General features: G+C 49.7%; 1 protein-coding gene across 1 annotated transcript in view; it reads left to right on the top strand.

The window, feature by feature from the left end:
- Positions 1-21,228, top strand: part of RIN3 (Ras and Rab interactor 3) — a 162,871-nt gene that overhangs the window by 44,728 nt on the left and 96,915 nt on the right. Inside the window, exon 5 of the mRNA XM_006879209.1 lies at positions 9,630-9,747. Coding sequence (XP_006879271.1) covers positions 9,630-9,747 — 118 coding nt within the window. The remainder of the gene's footprint in view (positions 1-9,629; positions 9,748-21,228) is intronic.

Below are 21,228 nucleotides of genomic sequence, written 5' to 3'. Positions count from 1 at the left end.
CACACACACACACACACACACACACACACACACACACACACACACACAGAGAGAGACTCTCGCACACTCTTTCCACTGAGCCCTGTTAGGGTCAGGCTGGCCAGTGGGAGCCCTTTAATGCAGCCTTCTCCTCGCTTGCCCACTTGGGTCCAAATGGACCGTGACCCCGGCCTCCACACACAGGCAGTCCCTGCACTGTGAAGAAGCAGCCACTTGCATCCCCATCCCAGGGACACAACTGAAGTATCTCTCAGCAATGGGCATTAGTCCCAGGTAAGGAAGTGGACAAGCAAAGAGCGCTGGATTGTCTGGGCCAGAAATGGGAGCAACCACATGCAGCGTCTTGAGCTGTGAGTCGGACGTTTCTTTGAAGAGCAGCGGGCAGCAATGGCTGCAGCGTTCACGCCTTGAGGACATCCTGCCTCTGACATCACTGACATCACTTCCTGCCCCTGACGTCACTGATACATGTCACTTGGTCTTTCCCAACCTGTCCTTGCAGATGGCAACCAGGGAGGGGACCACGTGGCTTTCTGGATCATTTCTTAATGGCATGATTTTATATATGGGGCCAGCCCTCATACAAGCCCCTTACAGGGGCTGAGAAATATTCCAAAGACACTATGCTAGAATAGAATCTTCTACAGTACAACAATGAATGAATGAGAACCCAAAATCTCTGTAAATGTTTATTAAAATGAATAAAATTTAATAATAATTTAAAAAAAAACAATAGAATCTTCTAGAAGGAGAGTCCTGGGAGGCTTCAGCCCCACTCCCTTACTCCAAATCAAATCATAATCAAACTCACTGCTGCTGAGTCTGTCAGCCATAGTGACCCCCCAGGACAAAGTAGACCTGCCCTCAGGGCTGCCCAGGCCGTAAATCTTTACAGGAGAACACTTCAACCTTCTCTGTGGAGTGACTGATAGGTTCGGACTGCTGACATTTTGGTTTGCAACCAAGTGTTTAACCACTGTGCTACCAGGGCTCCTGCCTCACTGTAAACAGAGGAAAGCCAGCTCAGAAAGGGGAAGTCGCTTTCAGCAGGCCACTGAGCACGTCGGTGTCAGGAGGACAGCAGGCCCAGTGTCCTGACCCCAGCCCAGGGCTCCTTCCACTGATCCTGCTGTTGTGGGGGTGGTTCCTAGCTCTTCAGAGCTGACTGGCCTTCGGGGGGGGTGTGCCACCGTCAGGGAGGCAGGCAGCTTCTGCTTTCTGCGGTTCCTAATTCAGTGTGTTGTGGCATTTGACAAAAGGAAAGAAAAAAAAGAGGGAACAGGCTGACTCGCATCCACTCAGAATGGCAACAGACCCTGCTGTCCCACAGACGAGAGAAGTTGAGTGAGGACGTGGGGCACAGCCCCTGCTAGTGCCCTGGTGAATCAGAGATGGCTGGCAGGTGGTGGTGGTGGTTGTTAGGTGCCACTGAGTCGAGTAGGACTCGTAGAGACCCCGTGACCAACAGATCTGAACCCCGTCCTCTCCTGTACCATCCTCATTGTTCAACATCATTTGGCATCATACTCAACATTCTAGCCCGTTGCCGTAGTCACTGTGTCAGTGCATCTGGTTGAGGGTCTGCCTCTCTTTCTCTGACCCTTCATATTTCCAAGCATGAAGTCCTTTACTCCTCGATGAAGAGCCTTTTCTAGCAGTATGCCCAAAGTATGAGTCAAAGCTTTGCCATCTTTGCCTCCAAGGAGCACTCTCTGGCTGCACTTTTTCCAAAACATATCTGTTCTCTTGGCAGTCTGTGGAATATTCAGTGTTCTTCTCCAACACCACAGCTCAAGGGCATCCGTTATTCTTTTGTCATCCTTATTAATTGTCCAGGTCCCGGGGGCATACCAAGTGACTGAAATGACATGGCTTGAATCAGACACACCTTAGTCTTCAAACTAACATCATTGCTCTAAGTATTTTGGGGAGGTGGCCAATGGACTGAATGACGAATGGCTCCTACCTGTAACGGCCCCAGATGGTCATGAGTAGTGCGTGCCCTAGTCACGGCTCACCTGGGCTCACCTGCACTCTAAGACTGAGACGGAGGTCTGACATCTGGAGGTGCCCTGCTCAGGTGCCTGAATCCCACCATGTCGTCTCCGGAGTCTTGGCACCATCCACGAGCCACGGAAAACTGGAATGATGCCTCCCTCTGGAGATCCATGTGTCATTTGTCCTTGGGGCTGGGAGGAAGGCAGAAGGGGACCCGGGGCAGGGAAGGACCAGGTGCTGAGTGCTGACCGCATAGCAGACACTCTTCTGAAGCTACCTTTCAATTCCTTCAACCCTCCTTTGAGGCACTGACAGCTGAGAATGCGCTCAGCTTCGAGTAACAGCAAACTGGCCGTCTCTAACTTTGACGAACTGTTGGCCCAACAGCTGTACTTGCCAGATTTACAGGCTGGGCTTTGCCGTGACCTGGAATCCTTTCCAAGAGTCACCGCCCTACGTTTTTCCTGCAGTGTGTCACACAGGGACAATTTTTGGGATGCTAATTGTAGATAATGCATAGAAAGGGCCCATTGACTAGTTCAACGGTTTAAATCCCCCATAGAAGAGCCCAGAGCAGACCAGCTTTTTCCCGTGGACAGTGGCCCAGGCAAACCACTGCCCTGATGCAGCCCACAGAGGGCGCCGTCAGCGTTGCTCCTGCCCTCCACCCACCACCCATGGGGGACTCCCCTGGCCAGACCCAGCCAGGCTCAGAAGCTCAGAACTCTCCCTGACCCACTCCCCTCCCACGAGTTCTTAAACCAAACCCCACTGCTACTGAGTCGTCCTGGTTCATGCTAATCCTCCGTCAGCTTCTGAGAGCCCCATCTTTCTCCTGTGAAGCAGCTGATGGATTTGAACTAGCGTCTTCCAGTTATAAGCCCAACACACTAAGCATTATGCCACCAGGGCTCAGGGCAAGCACCTTATCCACGCTTTCACAAAGAACCTTGTGACTTGGCTAAGGCCAAGATTCCATTGAGAAGTGCCACCCGATAGCCCTTGTGAAAATAGGGGCTTGTAATTGGGGGCCCACCAGAGCTGATCTGAGGGACCCTCCACTCTTGTTAACACCTCTGTGTACTAACATGAGACAGGATGACCATAGACAAGCGAGATCTGCACAGCATGGAGCTTTGAGCCACGTCCTGTTCTGGCTGGATGAACTTGGCTTGAGCGGTTTCTCAGCGTCTCAGTGTCTCTCCATCTATCACAGCCCCAGTCGTCTGGGGCATCGAGCCATTTCCGACTCACAGCCGCTCTGGAGGACAGAGTAGAACTGTCTCTTGGGGATTCTGAGGCTGTAAATCTGTACAGAAGCAGAATGCCTTATCTTTTACCTTATTAGAGTAACTGATGGATTTGAACCACAGACTTTATGGTTATCAATACAGTGCTTAATATGCTGCACAGCCAGGCACTTTTCTGTTCATTAAAGACAATGATAAGACCTTCCCTGTAGGGACTTGTGGACTCAGACATCAGTGGTCCTGAGGACAGTGCAGAACAGGACGATGTTTTGCTGAGCTGTATGTATCTCGAAGGTGCCTGACCACCACCACCTTGTTCAGAGCTGCTGTGAGAACTCAGCGATGCTCGGTGGAAGGGACCCACCACCCATGCTGACCACGGCTTAGCTCGTGCCCCTCACTGTGGTCTGGAACTTTCTCTTACCTTGTCTTACACTTGGCTCTTCCTGCCCTGGGCTTGCAAATTTTGTCTCCGCAACTCTGGCCTTGATTCTTTCTCGGGGTGAAGGCACATGGTGGACGACACCACTTTCGGGGGTTTCCTGAGGCCAGCGCACTGAAGAGCTCCACTGGGCCATGGACAGAGCAGAGTCCACCACAGCCAGCACCCAAGGAGTACATCCACCTGCCATGTGCCTTCCCGGTCAGCCTCAGCCTCATAAACTCTCCCCTCACCCACAGGGAAGGCTTTGGGGGTTTGGGTTCTCTTGAGTGGTGGTGGGTGAGATTCTCCGCTTTGCAGAGCAGAATATTGAGCCTGAGAGAACTCACATGATGGTCAGGATCACATGGCTGTTCTTGAGAGCCCTGGTCAAGGTCAGGGTCACACCACTGTCCTTGAGAGCCCATGTGATGGGCACAGTCACACCATTGTCCTTGAGAACCTTCGTGATGGTCACGGTCACACCGCTGACCTTGAGAGCCTGTATGACGTTCACAATCACACCGCTGACCTTGAGAACCTTCATGATGGTCAGAGTCACACCGCTGACCTTGAGAGTCCGTGTGACAGGGTCAGTGCATCTTGATTTCGTGACTGCTGTTAGTATGAATGTTAATTGTGGATCCAAGGAAAACGAAAACCTAGACAATTCAGTGTTTTCTCCATTTTTCATGATGTTGCCTGCTCGTGTGGTCCAGTGGTGAGGATTTTTGTTCACTTGATGTTGAAATGGAATCCGTACTGCAGGCTGGAATTTCTGGTCTTCTACAGCAAGTCTTCAAGTCCTGGTCACTTTCTGCAGGCAGAGCTGTGTCGTCTGCATCAGGTTGTTAATGAGTCTCCCTCCGGTTTTGATGTCATCCTTCTCAGAGTCCAGCTTTGTGAATTGTCTGTTCAGCATGTACAGGTTGAATGGGTGTCACGTGTGCCGTTGTTATTGTGCACTGTCAAGTCAAAACCACCCATAGTGACCCTCCGGTGGGTTGTCAGAGGCAGTAAATTGCACTGGAGGAGTTTGTCTGTCCTTCTCCCATGGAGCAGCTTGTGGATTGCTGGTGGTGGTGGTGATGGTTAGATGTTGTCAAGTACGACTCAGAAACACTGTGAACCGCAGACCTGAACCGAGTCCTGTTCTGTGCCATCTCCTCACTTCCTGAAACATTAGAGCTCATTGCAGCAGTCACTGTGTCAGTCCTCCTGATTGAGGGTCTTCTTCTCCTTCACTGACCCTCCACCCTTCCCGGCATCACGTCCCTCTCCAAGGAATACCGCCTCCTAACAACATGTCCAGAGTATGTGAGGCAAAGCTTCTTTATTCTTACCTCCAAAGATCACTCTGGCTGCATTTTCTCCAAGACATATTTATTTGTTCTCTTGGCTGTCCATGGGATGTTCTGTGCTTTTCTCAAACACCACAGCTGAAAGATATCAATTCTTCTTCTGTCATCCTTATTCATTGTCCAGCTCTCAGATGCACAGCAAGTGATCAGAAAGACTGTGGCCTGAATCAGACGCACATTAGTCCTCAAGCTGACATCGTTACTCCTCAATAATTTGGAGAGATCCCTAACTGCAGATTTTCCCAGTGCAATGCGTCTCCTGGTTTCCTGCTCTCAGATGCATAGCAAGTGAGTGGAAAAACCATGGTTTGAATCAGACACCCTTTAATCCTCAAACTGACATCGTTACTCCTCAATAACTTGAAGAGGTCTCTTAACTGCAGACTTTCCCAGTGCAATATGTCTCCTGATTTCCTGACTGCTGATACCAAGCATGTTAATTATGGATCCAAGGAAGGTGAAGTTGTTGACAATTTCAGTCTCTTCTCCATCTACCATGATGCTGTCTATCGGTTCAGTGATAGGAATCTTTGTTTTGTTGACATTGAGATGCAATCCATATTGAAGGCTGCATTCCTTGATCTTCTACAAGTGCTTCAAGTCCTCCTCACTTTCAGCAAGCGAGGTCGTGTCGTCTGCATAATGCAGGTTATTGATGAGTCTCCCTCCAATCCTGATGTCACATTCCTCTTCACAGAGTCCAGCTTCTCAAATATTTCACTTAGCATACAGATTGAGTGGGTATGGAGAGAGACTACAACCCTGACACATTAAACAATGAGTGTTCCCTTGCTCTGCACAGCAGCCTCCTGGTTCAGGTGTAGGTTTCACAAGAGCACAATTAAGTGCTCTGGGATTCCCATTTGTCTCAAGGTCAACTCCGGCTTGTTATGATCCACAAAGTCACATGTCCTTGCATAGTCGATAAAGCACAAGTAGACATTCTTCTGGTACTCTCTGATTTCAGCCAGGATCCATCTGACATCAGCAGTGATATCCCTGGTGCCACGGCCTCTTCTAAATCCTAGTAGGCCACTGGTGGTAGCTGCCATTAATCATGCATATCAATACAGCAGTAGTACTTTATCAGCTACTGTAAGAATAATATGTTAACAGTTATATCTTTGGTGGTCTCTTGTTGAGCTGGCCTCTGACCCAGTGTAGCTTTGAGTACAACAGAGCCAAATGCTGCCTGATTCTGCACTGTCCTGATAGTCAGTTGTAGATCAGACCATTGTGAGCCACAGTAAGCCAGCGGCTGATTTTCAGTAATGGGTGGCCAGGCCTTTCTTCCTAGTCCTTCTCAGTCTGAGAGTTCTGCTATATCCTGTTCACCATCACAGCAACCTCAGGGCTTTGGTTGGAATTGAACTCAGGTCTCCCACATGAACTGCAAGAATTCTAACAACAAATTGCTATCCTCTTGCCTATTAATTAAAATGAGTCCTGGTTTTAATTGTTTTCAGTCCAACATTCTTCTAGGTGGTATAGCACTGGTCTGTCCATTTGCTGTACAGAGGTAACTCGTGGTTTCTGTGAAGCTGAACACTGTGACACTGATATGCCAAATGCGATAATGGTTACCCATGGTGGACAGTGCTTGATGGAGCTCCCCTATTAAAACAGGCTTGGAAGGAGGAGTAGCATCCACTTCCGTAAATAGCTTGCCTCCAGAAACCCTACGAACATGGAGAAAGGATGAAAGGCACACAAGTGTTGAGGACTTCCATTCATAGGGTCGCTAGGAGTTGCCTATGATGGCACTTAACAACAACAACAACATTGTTGTTTGGTACCATCAAGTCAAGACCAACTCATAGCTGATTGTCTAGTGGGTTTTCAGATGCCTGAGAGGAGATAATCCATCTTTCACCCACACAGCAGCTTGTGGATTTGAACCTAGTGCCTTTGTGTTGGTAGCACAATTCCTTACAGGAGACCACCAGAGCTCGTTGCAGTAATCTCTGTTGGCCTCGTTGGTAGGAAGTTGCACTGCAAACACAAAAGCCACGCCTCTCTGGCGGTTTGAAGCCACCAGCAACTCTGCAGGAGAAGGAGAGCTAGTCTCTCCTATGAGACGTACAGTCCGAGCGTCCTAACAGAGGGCCAGCTATCAATTGGCTCCAACTCTACGGCCATGAGTTTGGATCAATACGATGGCAGTGGACTTTGGAGTTTCTCAAGGGTTGAATCTTCGTGGCAGAGTAATTGAAGAATATGGCTGCTAAACAAAAGTTTGATGGTTCAAACTCACCCACTCACTCCCTTGTGGGAGACAGTTGAAGAAGCCTGTTTGTATGAACATGACATGAACTGTGGGGCAGTTCAACTCTTTTGACTTGAAGGTGGTGACTTTAAAGGGCCAGTAGGACAGAGCAAGGAGAGCTCAGGTGGCCTAATGGTTAGAGAGTTGCACTGCCAATTCCCAGGCAAATGGTTCGTCTACTAGCTGCTCTGCAGGAGAAAGATAGACAGTCTCTTCCCATGTGATTTACAGTCTTTGAAAACATGCTGGAGGTTTTCAACTCAACAGCAGTGCCGCGGTGGATAACAATAGCAGCAGGACAGAGCGCACTGCCAGTGGGAAGGGCAGCTCCCCAATCCTCCGTGGGAGTCTCTGTCCTCTGGGGCCATGTCCTCTGACAGGCCCACTGACCCTGCTGCCACCCACCCCTCACCTCACTCCGGATCTGCGTCCCCCTCACTTCAGCCCTCCAGCCTGTGTCCTTGGGGGCTGCGTGGAAGGGACTCGGCCTGCAGTGGCAGGGCAGGGGCAGGGCACGATGGCCTTATCAAGGATGCCCTATCCCAGTGAAGGGATGCCCTGTCCTCAGCAACTGTACCCCAGGAGGCGGGCTTAGTTTCAGAAAATACTGCCCTTCACCCAGGAAAACAGGGTAAGTGTGATGGAGGCAAGCTAAGACTAAAATCAGCATTTTGAAACCACTGAATTTGTGGAAGGAATTGGTGATTCCTCTCCCCGTGATGGCCTGGCCCCTGGGGACAGCGGTGGGTGCATCTGCTAAGTCCTCCCTCACTCGAGTGGAACGGCTCAGTGCCGGGAACAGAGGAAGCGCAGGGTGTCTGTAAATGTGGACTCCGGTTTCAACTTGGGTGACTGATTCCTAGAGCAGAGGTGTGTCCTCAGGGCCAAAGCCATCTTCACATCAGACTCCCGTTAACAGGCGGAATTTGTGGTCACATAGCCGTCAGGAGTATGACACCCATGTGTGGGTTTGAATCCCAGCTCTCCCTCTGAGAGTTTCCATAACCTTGGACAGCTGACCCTTCCAGAATGTTCTGTGGGCTAAGCCCTTCACAGGTATTAACTCATTCAACCGTCATAACATTGAGGAAGGCCCTTCTGTTAACGATGGGAGAGTGCCTCAGTTTCTTCATCTGTAAAATGGGGACTATATGGTGACAAAATCTGCATCATAAATTTGCTATCCCGATGTGAAGGAAGAGAACCTGTGTATTCAGAACAGTTCCTGTGACAGAGAAGACTCTATATTAAGCATTAGCTGTTTTTATTTTGGGGGGTACAAGGTATGGTTGGCTGGTTTCTGTGATTATTACAGGCACGCGTCCCAGAGCACTGGGGACGTTCCACCTGACTTCCCGTATGTTAGTCTTTTTCTAGGTACACACCTCCTGGACTCTCCTGGACCGTCCTGTGAGAATCTGCTTCTTTAAATGCTGGAGAGCATGTAAATACGTGTTAGGGTGTAAACAGAGCTTGTTTTCATGCTCATTCCCAGGCCCTGTGGCAGGTACCATAGAGAGCGCTGGTGGCCTCATGGTAAGGTGCTGTACTATTAACCCGAAGGCACTTGGTTTGAATCCACCAGCTGCTCCTTGGGAGAACGATGGGCAGTCTCAGCTATAAGTTAGTGGTGACTGAGCAGCACACAACAACAACATGCTAGGAACCAGGGATGTGGGGCAGGTCACCGAGACCTGCATTATAATCAGCCCCCTGGCTGCCTCTGTCCACAAACATCCACGGGGAAAGATTGGCTTAGCTAAACTCCCTTCAGTGAGCCGTGGTGGCTCAGTGGTAGAATTCTCACCTTCCATGTGGGAGACCGGGGTTCGATTCCTGGCTCAGTGGTAGAATTCTCACCTTCCATGTGGGAGACCAGGGTTCGATTCCTGGCCAGTGCACCTGATACACAGTCGCCAATGCTCTGTCACGGTGGGGACCTGTGTGTTGCTATGATGCCGAACAGGTTTCAGTAGAACTTCCAGGCTGGGACAGATTAGGAAGAAAGGCCTGACACACTATTTCCAAAAACCAGCCTGTGGATATCCTGTGGGTCCCAGTGGCCCTGAGATGAGGATGGACTAGGTGGTGTCCTGTTCCAGTGCACTGGGGTGGCCAGCCAACAGCACCTTCAATGGGCAAATGAGAAACCGTATTCAAGCAACTGGTGACGTGGGGCAGGTACCAGGGTTCTGAGTTCTGCTGAGGGATGCTTGACCGTCCCGTGTCGGCTCCTGTCTCGGGAGCATTTGGGATAAGTTCTGTCCCCAATAGTCCTTCACACCTCCACCCAGATCCTGCACCGAGTGACCGCTCCTCCCCTCCCGTTTCAGATGTTTCTGGTCCGTAAGAACAGCAGCTCCAAGCGCCTGGTTCTCTGTGTCCACGTCCCTTCGAGGAATGAGGGCTTGTCCAGGGTGCTTGAATACAACATTAAAGAAGAAAAATCAAGTAAGTGCCCCTGTCTCTGTGACCTGTCGACCACACAGCAGCAGCAGATAACCACACCTTCTAACCACCAATACTCCTGTTCAGGGGGGCATGTTTAAACTTAGCAGGAAGGGAAGTAGTTCAGTTGACTGCAGTGATCTGGTTAGGTGTATCGGAACTCTGTAGCACTCAAAAGTTGGTTTCAGTTTCTGCTCACCCCCGGGTCCTAGCTTGTTGCCTCTGCTTCCTCGTGGCCACCTTGGAGTTCCTTGTCCTAAGCTCGGTGTGACACCAAGGCAGGGGAGAGGGGATAAGAAAGGTCTGGATAACTGGGTCCCTACATTGTCTCAGCACACATCAAACCACAGCCTTGGACAGGTTATTCAGTTTCTCCGAGCCTCAGTTTCCTCATCTGTAAAAGGGGCACAATAGTCACCGTCTTGCCTGGCTCACTCCTGGGCAAGCATTTAAGAAATGAAAGTCCATCGTGTACACAGGCTGCCAGGAACAGAGGTGAGCCTCAGTGGGGAAGTATTTGGTTGGATTTGTGTCAGTGCTCATGGTAGTGGGTTTGAGTCCCTCAGGATGGCTGGATTCACCCATCTGGCCCCACTGCCCCTTCGTTGTTCTTTTCAGAGATCCGAAAAGCCTGATGGAAGGAAAATGTAGAACAAATGTCAAATTCTCATGGAATGTAGGCTTTCTGGAACCATAGAGACTGGCTGAACCCCTGATGCCACTGTCCTGAGAACCTCGTTAAACTTGAAGCCAAAAAAAAAATCTCCTGGTGTCTTCTTACAACCAAACCAGTAAAGAATGGCAGCTCTGAACACTGAGCTCTTTTAAGATCTGCCCGTATGAGATCAAATCAAGAAAGGCAACTTGAAAGGCTAGATGATTACCACAGCGAGGTCCCCGTGAGCTTGAAGGAAGCCATCTGTGAAGTGGCTGTTGATTACAAAAAGAAGAAACACGTCTTCAAGCTCAGACTAAACGATGGCAATGAGTACCTCTTCCAAGCCAAAGACGACGAGGAAATGAACACGTGGATCCAGGCCATCTCGTCCGCCATCTCCTCCGGCAAACACGAGGTGTCAGCCAGCACCCAGAGCATGCCAGCGTCCAGCCGGGCCCAGACCTTACCGACCAGCGTTGTCACCATCACCAGCGACTCCAGCCCCGGCAAGCGAGAGAAGGACAAAGAGAAAGACAAAGAGAAGCGCTTCAGCCTTTTTGGCAAAAAGAAGTGAACTCCTGTCCTCCCACCTCCTGCCTTTCCTGTGAAATTCCAGCATGCAGGTCCAGAACAAATACATTACTCTCTGTGCCTAAAAAAAAAAAAAAAAGAAAGGCTAGATGAGAGCCTTGGGGGCAGCGAGTTTATATGAAGGAGGAAGAGCTAGGAAAAGGAGGGTGAGGATGGTTGTCAACTCAAAAAATGTCATCAGTGTCATTGAATTACACAGAGACTACTGGATTGGGGTAAATTCTACTCTGTTTATTCTCAACAGTAACGACAAAAACATACAAAATAAATTACTTTTCACAAAGCCTATCAAAAGCTCCTCATTGCTGTCTAGTCAGACTCACCACTGACCCTCCATTGGGTTTCTGAGGCTGTAAGTCACCTGGGAGACTGTCCATCTTTCTTTCTTTCTTGGAGCCATTGTCGGATTTGAACCATCAGAGAGGCACCATTTTCTGGTTCACAACACAACTTCAAGGGGTAGACCACTAGAGCTCCTGTTAGAGAAGCCTGTGGAATATTCCAGTTACCCGCAGAGCCCTCCTGTCGTGGACGCAAGGAGTTTTCTACTCTTAGTTATCCAGAGAGTAGCAAGCTGAAGAATTGTTGTTTGTTGTTGTTGTTATGTGCTGTCAAGTCGCTTGCGACTCATAGCAACCCTGTATACAACAGCCGTAAACTCCGCTCTGTCCTGTGCCAATCGCACTGTCTCTGACACACCCATCCCGGTTACCCCAGGCACTGAATCAATCCACCTCATAGAGGGTCTTCCCCTCCTGCGCCGTCCCTCCACCCTCCCAAGCATGATGATCCTCTCCAAGGACCTGTCCCTCCTTACAGCATGTCCAAAGTGTGTCAGACGAAGCCTCAGAATCCTTGCCTCCAATGTGCAGCCCGGTTTAACCCTCTCCATGAATCTGTTTGTTTTCTTGGCAGTCCAGGGTACGTTCAACATTCTTCTCCAGCACCTCAGCTCAAAGGCATCAAGTCTCCTCCTATCCTCCCTAGTCATTGTCCAACTCTCTGTTGCATAACAAGTGATTGCAAAGACCATGGCCTGTATAAGGCACACCTTAGTCTCCAGAGTGACACCATTGCTCTTCAGTAACCCAGAAAGGTCCCTAACAGCAGACTTTCCCATCGCAATACGTTGTTAGGTATTCCACAGTGTTTGTTTCCCAAAGGTAGATAGTTCGGATCCACCAGCTGCTCCAGGAAGAAAGATGGACAGTTTCCTCTCATGCGGTTTACAGCTTCTGAAAACCTGCCAGAGGGTCAGCTATGAGTTGGTTCTGACTGGACAGCGATGAGATTTTCCCAGGAAGCAGTTGTGGAAGATGCAAAAATGACGAAGACAGAGCACCCTCCCTCAAAGGGTTTTCTAACCCAGTGGGGAGGGAGGCACGTTTGGGAGGAGAGATAAAGACGCCAGTAGTTACTGTTCCATGTGACAAGTGGTACTGCCAGGAAGGCCCCTTGGTGAGGGCACCGTGGATGCAGGCCACTGTCGGGAACACACGGCTTTTTCTAAGATCTTCCCCTGTGGGCTCAGATTGACAACAGTGACCTGAAAGACTAGAGGGGAGCCTCTCTCAAGAAGGAATTCAACAGGAAAGGGATTAGGGGAGAGAATGCCACTTTTCCATTTTGAAACTTTGGAAAAATTAATGCTCAGTTTGCCTCAAGACAATCAAAAGCTCAAACCCCATGTCCCAGGTTTCTCCCTGTTGGTGGTGGTGCCCTTTCACCAGCAGTCATTTGCAGAGGCTGCATTTTGTTCTTCCCTGTCCTCTTGCACGAGCCCTCATAGCATTGTGATTAAAGTGGTCAGCTGATAATCCAAAGGTTAACGGTTTGAACTCACCAACTGCTTTGAGAGAATGACGTGGCATCTCATTCCATAAAGTTTACAGCCTTGGAAACCCTATACAGCAGTTCAGCTCTTCCTACAGGATTCCTGTGAATGACTTAGAATCTCCACGAAGAGGGCTGGGTTTGGATTTTTTTTTTTTTGCTATTACTCTACTCCCAATGCCAGGAAATTGGAAAGACAGCTGCCTGGCTGACCAGCTGGAAGAGATCCATATTTGTTCTCATTCCCAAGAATGTGGGAACTATCAGACAATATCATTAATATCTTACACAAGCAAAATATTGTTGAAGATCATCCAAAAGCATCCAGAACAGGACATTGACACGGAGCTGCCGGAAGTACAAGCTGGTTTTAAAAGAGGCCGTGACACCAGGGATATCATTGCTGATGTCAGATGAATCCTGGCTGAAAGTACAGAATACCAGAAAAATGTGTATTTGTGTTTTATTAACTACGCAAAGGCATTGGACTGCGTGGATCCTAACAAATTATGGCTAACATTGAGAATGGGAATCCCAGAACACTTAATTGTGTGAGGGGAACACTAAATGGTTTAAAATGAATAAAGGTATTTCTCAGGACTGTATCCTTTCCCCAGACTTACTCACACTGTATGCTGAGCAAATTATTTGAGAAACTGAACTCTGAAGAAAAATATAGCATCGGGATTGAAGGAAGACTCATCAGTTCTCAAGACCTTCCCTATGAGTATGACACAACCTTGCTTGCTGAAAGCGAGGAGTACTTGAGGTGCTTGTTGCAGAAGATCAGACACTGCAACCTTCAATATAGATTGCATCTCAATGTCAAGAAAATAAAAATTCTCACCACTAGATTGTTAACTGACATCATAAGAGATGGAGAAAGACTGAAACTGTCAAGGCTTCATCCTACTTGGCTCCACAGTCAGCACACTTGGTGACAGCAGTAAGGAGATCAGGAGGCATATTGTGCTGGGAAAGTCTAAAGTCAGGGGATACTCCAAATTATTGAGGAGCAATGATGTCAGTTTTAGGACTAAGGTGTGCCTGATTCAAATCATGGTCTTCTTAATCACTTGCTATGCATCTGAGAGCTGGACAGTGAATACAAATGACAGAAGAAGAATTGATACCTTTGAGCTGTGTTGTTGAAGAGGAGAGCTGAACACCCCATGGATGGTAGGGAAAACAAACAAATATGTCTTGGAGAGGGTGCAGCTGGAGGGCTCTTTATAGGTAAGGTTGATGAGGCTTTGCCTAACATACTTTGGGCATGTTGCTAGGAGAGGCTATTCCTTGGAGAAGGACATGATGCTGGAAAGTGTGGAGCGTCGGCAAAGCAGTGGAAGACACTCAGCCGGGTGAATAGACACGGCGACTGCTGCAGTGGGCTTTTGTGTGTCATGAAGTGTGACAATGGCACAGGACAAGACTGGGTTCAGGTCTTTTGTTCATAGGGTCACTATGAGTCATACTCGACTAGACAGCACCTAACAACAGCAATAACTGAGTAGCCATAGCTTGCCAAAAGAGAAAACAGAGATGTCTTGGAGAAGGTGCAGCCAGAGTGTTCCTTAACAGGAGGCACAAATTATGAACTTCATCTCACAGACTTCGGTCATGTTGCTTGGAGAAGCTTATTCATTTGAAATGAACATCATTCTTGAGAAGATGGAAGGTTGATGAAAGAAAGGAAGACCCTCAACCAGGTGGATTGGCACAGAGACTGGAGCAGCGGTCCTGAAAGTGTCAGAGGTCGTGAGGATGGAACTGGAAAGGACAGGGTTCAGATTTGTTGTTCATGGGATTCTGTGAGTTGTAGTTGACTCGCCATCATCTAATAACGACCACCACTCCCCACACCCCAGAACCTTGAGGTTTGCCGCCAGGGCAGACCCAGCATCAAGAGCACAGCTGTGTTTCCTTGTACCTGGACGCACTGCCCCACCTGTCTGCCCCCCCTTGCTGTCTGGTGTCTTCCTCCACAGCACAGTCACGGGGCTCGGGCTCGGGTGCCCTGACTGCTCACACGTGTGTGGTTTCCGCCGGGTCCGTGAAGCTGATAGACACGTTTGCACCTGAGAGCAGACACGCACCTCAGTGCCTGAATTCAGGTCTCCCCTTCCCGCCTCATGTTACTTGAGCGAGTGACTTACTTAATCTTTTTCCTTGTCTGTAAAATGGGAATGATAATGGCTGTAAGGAGGAATCAGCATGTCTAACGTACTTAGGATCTCTGATTGCCTACTGGTCATGAGGTGAGCCACCAGCCCAAAGGTACACAGTTCTAATCCATTGGCAACTTTGTGGGAGAAAAATAGCAGTTAACTCCTATGCAGTTTTGTTGTTGTTATGTACCATTCAGTCACTTGGAACTCATAGCGACCCTATGTACAAGAGCCCTAAACGCCGTTCTATGCTGTGCCAACCTAGCCATATCAAACACACTCATTCTCACCACTCCACTCACAGAATCGATCCATCTCATCGAGGGTCTTCCTCTCCTGCACCGTCCCTCCACTCTCCCAAACATGATGTCCCTCTCCAAGGACCAGTCCTTCTTTGCAACATGCCCAAAGTATGTCAGACAAAGCTTCAGAATCCTTGACTCCAGGGAATATTCTGGCTTCACCCTCTCCAGGACAAACCTGTTTGTTCTTCTAGCAGTCTGTGGTATATTCAACACTCTTCTCCGGCACCACAGCTCAAAGGCATCAATTCTCTTTCTATCATCCCTAGTCACTGTTTACTCTGAAAATCACCAGGAGGGTCAGCTATGAGTCAGTCCTGATGGCAAACAACAACAACAACCACAGCAAAGCACTTAGAGTAAGCCTGGGACAGAGTACAATGTTACGGTAGTGTATGTTGTAAATGTAAATCCTCTGGTAGCCTAATGGTAAGGAGTTGTGCTGCCAACCCAGAGGCAGGCAGTTTGAATCCACCAGCTACTCGACAGGAAAACGATGGGCTGTCTCCTCCCGTGTGATTGGCAGCCTCTGAAAACCCACTGGAGGGTCAGCTGTGAGTTGGTCCCAGCTGGACAACAGTGAACAACAGTATCAGGATGGAAGCAAAAGGAAGAAACTCAGTCTAGACATGGACCCCAAGGCGTGGTGACCTCCAGCGAGCGCGTGGGGCTGACCTCCTAGTCACCCATGGAGGGTGAAGGGGGCTACCCACCTCCCCGCAGCCAGAGAGTTCCTGTCCTCCTAAGCCTGTGGTGACTGTTTCAGGGGCAACCTGAGGAGGAAGTGGATGAGGGAAGGGCCCAGAGCCTGGAGCTGAGACTGTTCCTTGGGGTTCCCCATGTAGCTGAGATAAGAGAAGCAAGGGAGGGGGGTGCCCCAGAAGTAGGCGGGCAGCCTTCCTCAGCCTCACTGTGTGTGCTGTGAACCAACAAGGCTGGTTCTGACCACTTCTGCATTTCTGTGGAGAAGGCCCAGTATGTTCGCCTGGCTTCTTGCTAACAGCTTCCTTGAAAAGCCCTAGGTCCGTTGGTTGAAGCTAGTTAACAGCTTCGTGCAAGCAGTGGTCCAGAAGTCAAACGGCAAACAGCACAGGTGACGTAGTCCTTGGCACGTTGCACTGCTCACCAAAGTAATCCAAGGGTGCACCGCACTGGGCGTTGTACTGCACTGGGCGTATCTGCCACAGAAGGCCTCTTTGAGATAGTCAAACCAGAGATGCCGCTTTGAGGACCAAGATATGGCTGACCGAAAGAAACAGTAGTCTTTTCAGTTGCCTCATATCTGAATAAAACTGACAGAAGAATCGGTGCGTTGGAGCTGCGGTGTTGGAGAGGAGCACTCAATAGCCCGTGGACCCCCCAGAAGCACATTGGTTTCGGAGAGAGTGCAACCTGGGTGCTCCTTAGAGGGAAGAGCAGTGAGGCTTCATCTCACACACCTTGGGCGTGTTGTTAGGAAAGGCTGTTCCTTGGGAGGGGACATCATGCTTGGAAAGGTGGACGGTCAGTGAAAAAGAGGAGTCTCCTCAACCAGACGGATTGGCACAGTGACTGCAGTAATGGATTCAAGGGTGTCAGAGGTGATGAGGACGGCACAGGGTAGGACAGAGTTCCGATCCGTTCTTCATAGGTTGACTCAGCAACACCTAACAGCAATAACAACACAACTATTCAAAAGATGGACAATAAGGAAGAGTGAGGAAGAATTGATGTTTTTTAGTTATAGTGTTGGTGAAGAATATTAGATATCCCAAGAAGTTGTTGTTGTTATGTGTCCTCGAGTTGCCTGCGACCCATAGCGACCGTATTAGGTACAGCAGCTCTGAACCCTACCCTGTGCTGAGCCAGTCTCATTAATTTTGACACGTCAACTCGCATTGCCTCAGTTACTCTATCAATCCATCTCATCTGGGGTCTTCTTCACCTATGCTGTCTCTCCACCCTTCCAAGCGTGATGTCCTTCTCCAAGGACAGGTCTCTCCTGGCCACATGCCCAAAGTATGTGAAATGGAGCTTTAAAATGAAAAGTGGACAAATATCTCTTAAAATTACAGTGGCAGGAGCCAGAGATAAGAGGATAAGGAGGCTTGGTCTCACCGGCTTTAGGCACGTTATTAAGAGAGACCACTTCCCTGGAGGAGGATATCAGGCTTGGAAAAGTAGGAGGTGGCTTGGCACATGGTGTCCACAATGAGTTCACACACAGCAGTGAGGATAGGGACCAGGCAGGGTGTTGGATTGGAAAGGACTGACTTCACATAACCACAGCAGTGCACCAGACTTCAAGGCATGAGGTAGCAAAGGTGCATTTCTGATCCTAAGAGACTCTTCAGAAACCTCATTCTGGAGTCTGGGCAGAGAGAACAACGAGTCTCAGAGCTGAGGAGAGAGAAGGAGAGAGGGGAAGAAAGAGAGAGGGAGGGGGAGAGAGAGAGAGAGAGAACGCAGAGGACATCCATCCATCATGACTTCCTGAGGTCCCTCACAAGGGTGGCAGGTGTCACTGCCCCTCATATCTCATTGGCCAAAACAGGTCACATGGCAACTCCAGGGGAAGGAGGCAGTAGAAACCCTCCCACGAGGGTGTGACAAGGAGGGAGGGACAGCAGTTCTTTTGAACAAGTATCCCCATCACTCGATGACAGATGGTTAGGTGGTAGAATTCTCACCTTCCCCGTGGGAGACCTAGGTTCGATTCCCAGCCAGTGTGCCTCAGGCACAGCCTTCACCCTCAGACCATGGAGATTTGCCTGCTGCTATGATGATAAATAGGTTTCAGCAGAATCCAGTCTAAGACACGTAAGAAAGGCTTGGCAACCTGCTTCCAAAAATCAACCAGAGGAAATCCTAGAGACGATAGTGGTACACTGTGCTATTGCTCATGGGACTGGTGCAGGCCTGGGGACGCCATGGGTCCAGGGTCAAGCTGACAGCGTCAAGATGTTGAGAGTCACCATTAGCCTTGTAAGAGACACTCAGATGAGGAGTGGGGTGGGGCCTGGGGTGGACGGACAATCAGCGGGAGAGGCAGGTTCAGAGGGAGGGATGAGGAGGTAAAGGAGTGGGGCTAGACCGGCCTCCGGACAGCAGTCCAGCACTTACATGGTTAAAAGCAACCACCTGGCCAGTGGACACTAGCACCCTTTTCATCCTTCTACATCCTTGAGATGGTGACAACAAGGACACATTCCTGAATGACACTACTCTGCTGTCCCAGAAGAGGAACCCGAGGGAGTGACCGATGGTGTGGTCTGGCCCACACAGGAAGCCGGCTGCCCGGCACTTGTGGTCTGAGCTGCTCTCTCCCCATATCTGGGGCAGCCCCATCTTACTCCCCACTTATTCCCGCCGGGAGCCTCTGGTGCCCCACAGTGTTGATGTGCTCAGCTGGTAACTGGAGAGGTTGTGGGTTCAAGACCATCCAGAGGCACGGCAGCATGCCTCATGATCTGCTGTTGGCAGTGCAGCGACGCAGAGCCCTGTGGAGCACTCCTCACCCCGACTCCCGTGACGTCGCTGTCCCTCAGAACTGCCCAGCTGACCCCCGGCTTTAGAAAGCCCGCTGCCCTGCTCACTTCCTTCCTGCTGAGAAAGGCTGCTGCTGGCTCTGTGTGTGTGTGTGTGTGTGTGTGTGTGTGTGTGTGTGTGTGTTTCTAGTCTGAGGAGTTGGAGCTGAAAGAGATGTGGAGGCCGCATATGCAAATGCAGTGAATCCTTCTCTTACTTTGTGATGGTGGGGTTCAATGCAGGACTTGGGGGGGCTCTTAAACCAAAGAAGGTCTCCAGCATACTAAGCAAATCCTTCCAAGTGGGGGGGTCTCTGTGTATCGGGGGTCAGAGTGTCACCCCAATACCACCCAGTTCTACCCAGGAGATTTCTGTGAGTTGTACTTTACCACCTGGCCTGAGAATGAGATCTCACTGATTTGAGCTAAAACCTAATGAACCCTAAAGGAGAGATGATGGTGGTTAAAGTAGGGGCTGGTGTGGAGTGAGCCCCGCTGTCAACCCACAGGCAGGAAGTAGCTCAAATCCATGATGTTGCAAGGGAGAAAGATGGATTCTCTCCTCCAGTGTGATTTACAGCCTCTGAAACCCCTCCAGAGGGTCAGCTGTGAGTCAGTTTCAACTTAATGGTGATGAGTTTTGTGAATATATGTGTGTGTGTGTACACACACACACACACACACACACGTGTAAAATCAACCTCTAGCATCTCCAGAGCCCTAGGGCGGGGACGGAGCCCTCTAACAGGTTTTCAGAGGCAGTTAATTACATGGGAGTCGATTGCCCATCTTTCTCCCATGGAGGAGCTGGTAGATTAGGAAACACCAGCAATTACCGGATGAATAACCTAGCATTTCCAGAGCTCTGGGGGCCGGGCTGAGGTTGGAAATGGAAGCCTGAATTGGGGAGAAGTATGGTCTGACTGCAGTGTGGACAGTGGCAGCTTGGTGAGATGAGGGATCATGGATTGAGAGGAACCTGCTGGAAAGGGTGTTCCGTGCAGGGACCCCCAGCAGGCACAGACGTGAAGTAGTGCAGATTCTGCCCTTAAAAGGATCATCTGGGTGGCTATGGGGAGACAAGCCAACAGGCTGCTGTTGGATCCTGTGGGGTTCCCTGCAAGAGGCTCGGCCGACGCTGGGCTGAGCGCCCCGTGGAGAGGACACTAAAGCCATGTTCCTGCAGAGATTGGGAGTCAGCGATGGGGTCTCCTTTCAAAGGGAGTCATCGTTACCTCTGAGCCCCTCCAGGAAGGAATCAGAGAATTCTGTCTCAGATTTGCTCTGCTCCGAGGGTGTCCAGGAGATCTGACCACGAGGACGTAGTGGACGGTACAGGGCCCTTGGGAGAATATAGCAAAGCCAGAAGCAAGTCCCTCAGTCCCTCTGGGCCTCCTGGGGACAGGGGCTCCTGCTCTCAGCTGGTGATCAATGGCTACAAAATACCCTGAGAAATAAATAAAGTCCCACAAGGGAAGGCGTCACGCATCGTCAGCCTGCCCTCAGCCCCTGGACTGGCCCTGGCCACCGCCCAGGAAAATCCATGTTGCTCGGTGTCTGGCAGCCCAGCTGGCCTCCTGGGAAGCCGTGTTGTTATGCCCATGCCTCCGACTTCTCCTTTCTGCCTCCAGGGTTTAAGGAAGCGGTTGGAAGTTCTGGAAAGTTCCATAGAAGTGCACTGATGTCATCCATCCAGCTCTGTGTAGCCATCTCCCCTTATCTGTGAGAACCAAAGAGCACTGTGTACTGCCTTTCTCTGCAGTCCTGGGCCTGTTACCTGACTCAGGTTGTGCTGGGGTGGCATCTGGGTCATGCATACTTTCAGGGGACTTGTCCAGGTGGAATTTCCCTGGCTGGAATGTTTCTTGAATGTGTAGTCTTTGTTCCTAGTCCCAGGCTGCCCTTGGTGTTGACCAGGTCTGACAAGTGGTACCAGTTCCTCAATAGCTCGACTGCACCCACAAAGCCATATTTAGTCTTTGGCCCCCCAGTTACTAGGGCTTGTCCTTTCCCAGGTACTCAAGGCAGCATTCTTTTTTTTTACATTTATCTTATTATTAATTTTAATGAAAATTTACAGACATTTTGTATTTCCATTCATTCATTGTTGTACTTTTCTCCAGGCCCACCCCTCCCCTCTAGTTCATTCTTGTCTTTTAAAAGTAAAACTTCTTTCATTGTTATACAATCCCTCCCCCCAAGTCCACTCCACTATGCAGCCTTCGTTCTGGACTCCTGTCATGACAATAATACCTAATCACATATCCCTTTTAAACAGTTTCCTCCCTCATCTGTTTCAATGCAGTATACATTATTGAATCTATCCTTCTCAATCTCCCCCCCAACCCCTAGGTCAGTCCTGGTTTACAACAGTGGCACCATGTGGTATTTGTCCTTTTGTGACCGAGATATTTCACTCAGCATAA

Source organism: Elephantulus edwardii, unplaced genomic scaffold, assembly GCF_000299155.1.
Source record: "Elephantulus edwardii isolate Elephantulus edwardi_28Jun2011 unplaced genomic scaffold, EleEdw1.0 scaffold00002, whole genome shotgun sequence".
NCBI classification, from domain to species: domain Eukaryota; kingdom Metazoa; phylum Chordata; class Mammalia; order Macroscelidea; family Macroscelididae; genus Elephantulus; species Elephantulus edwardii.
This window is presented reverse-complemented; position numbering and strand designations above follow the sequence as displayed.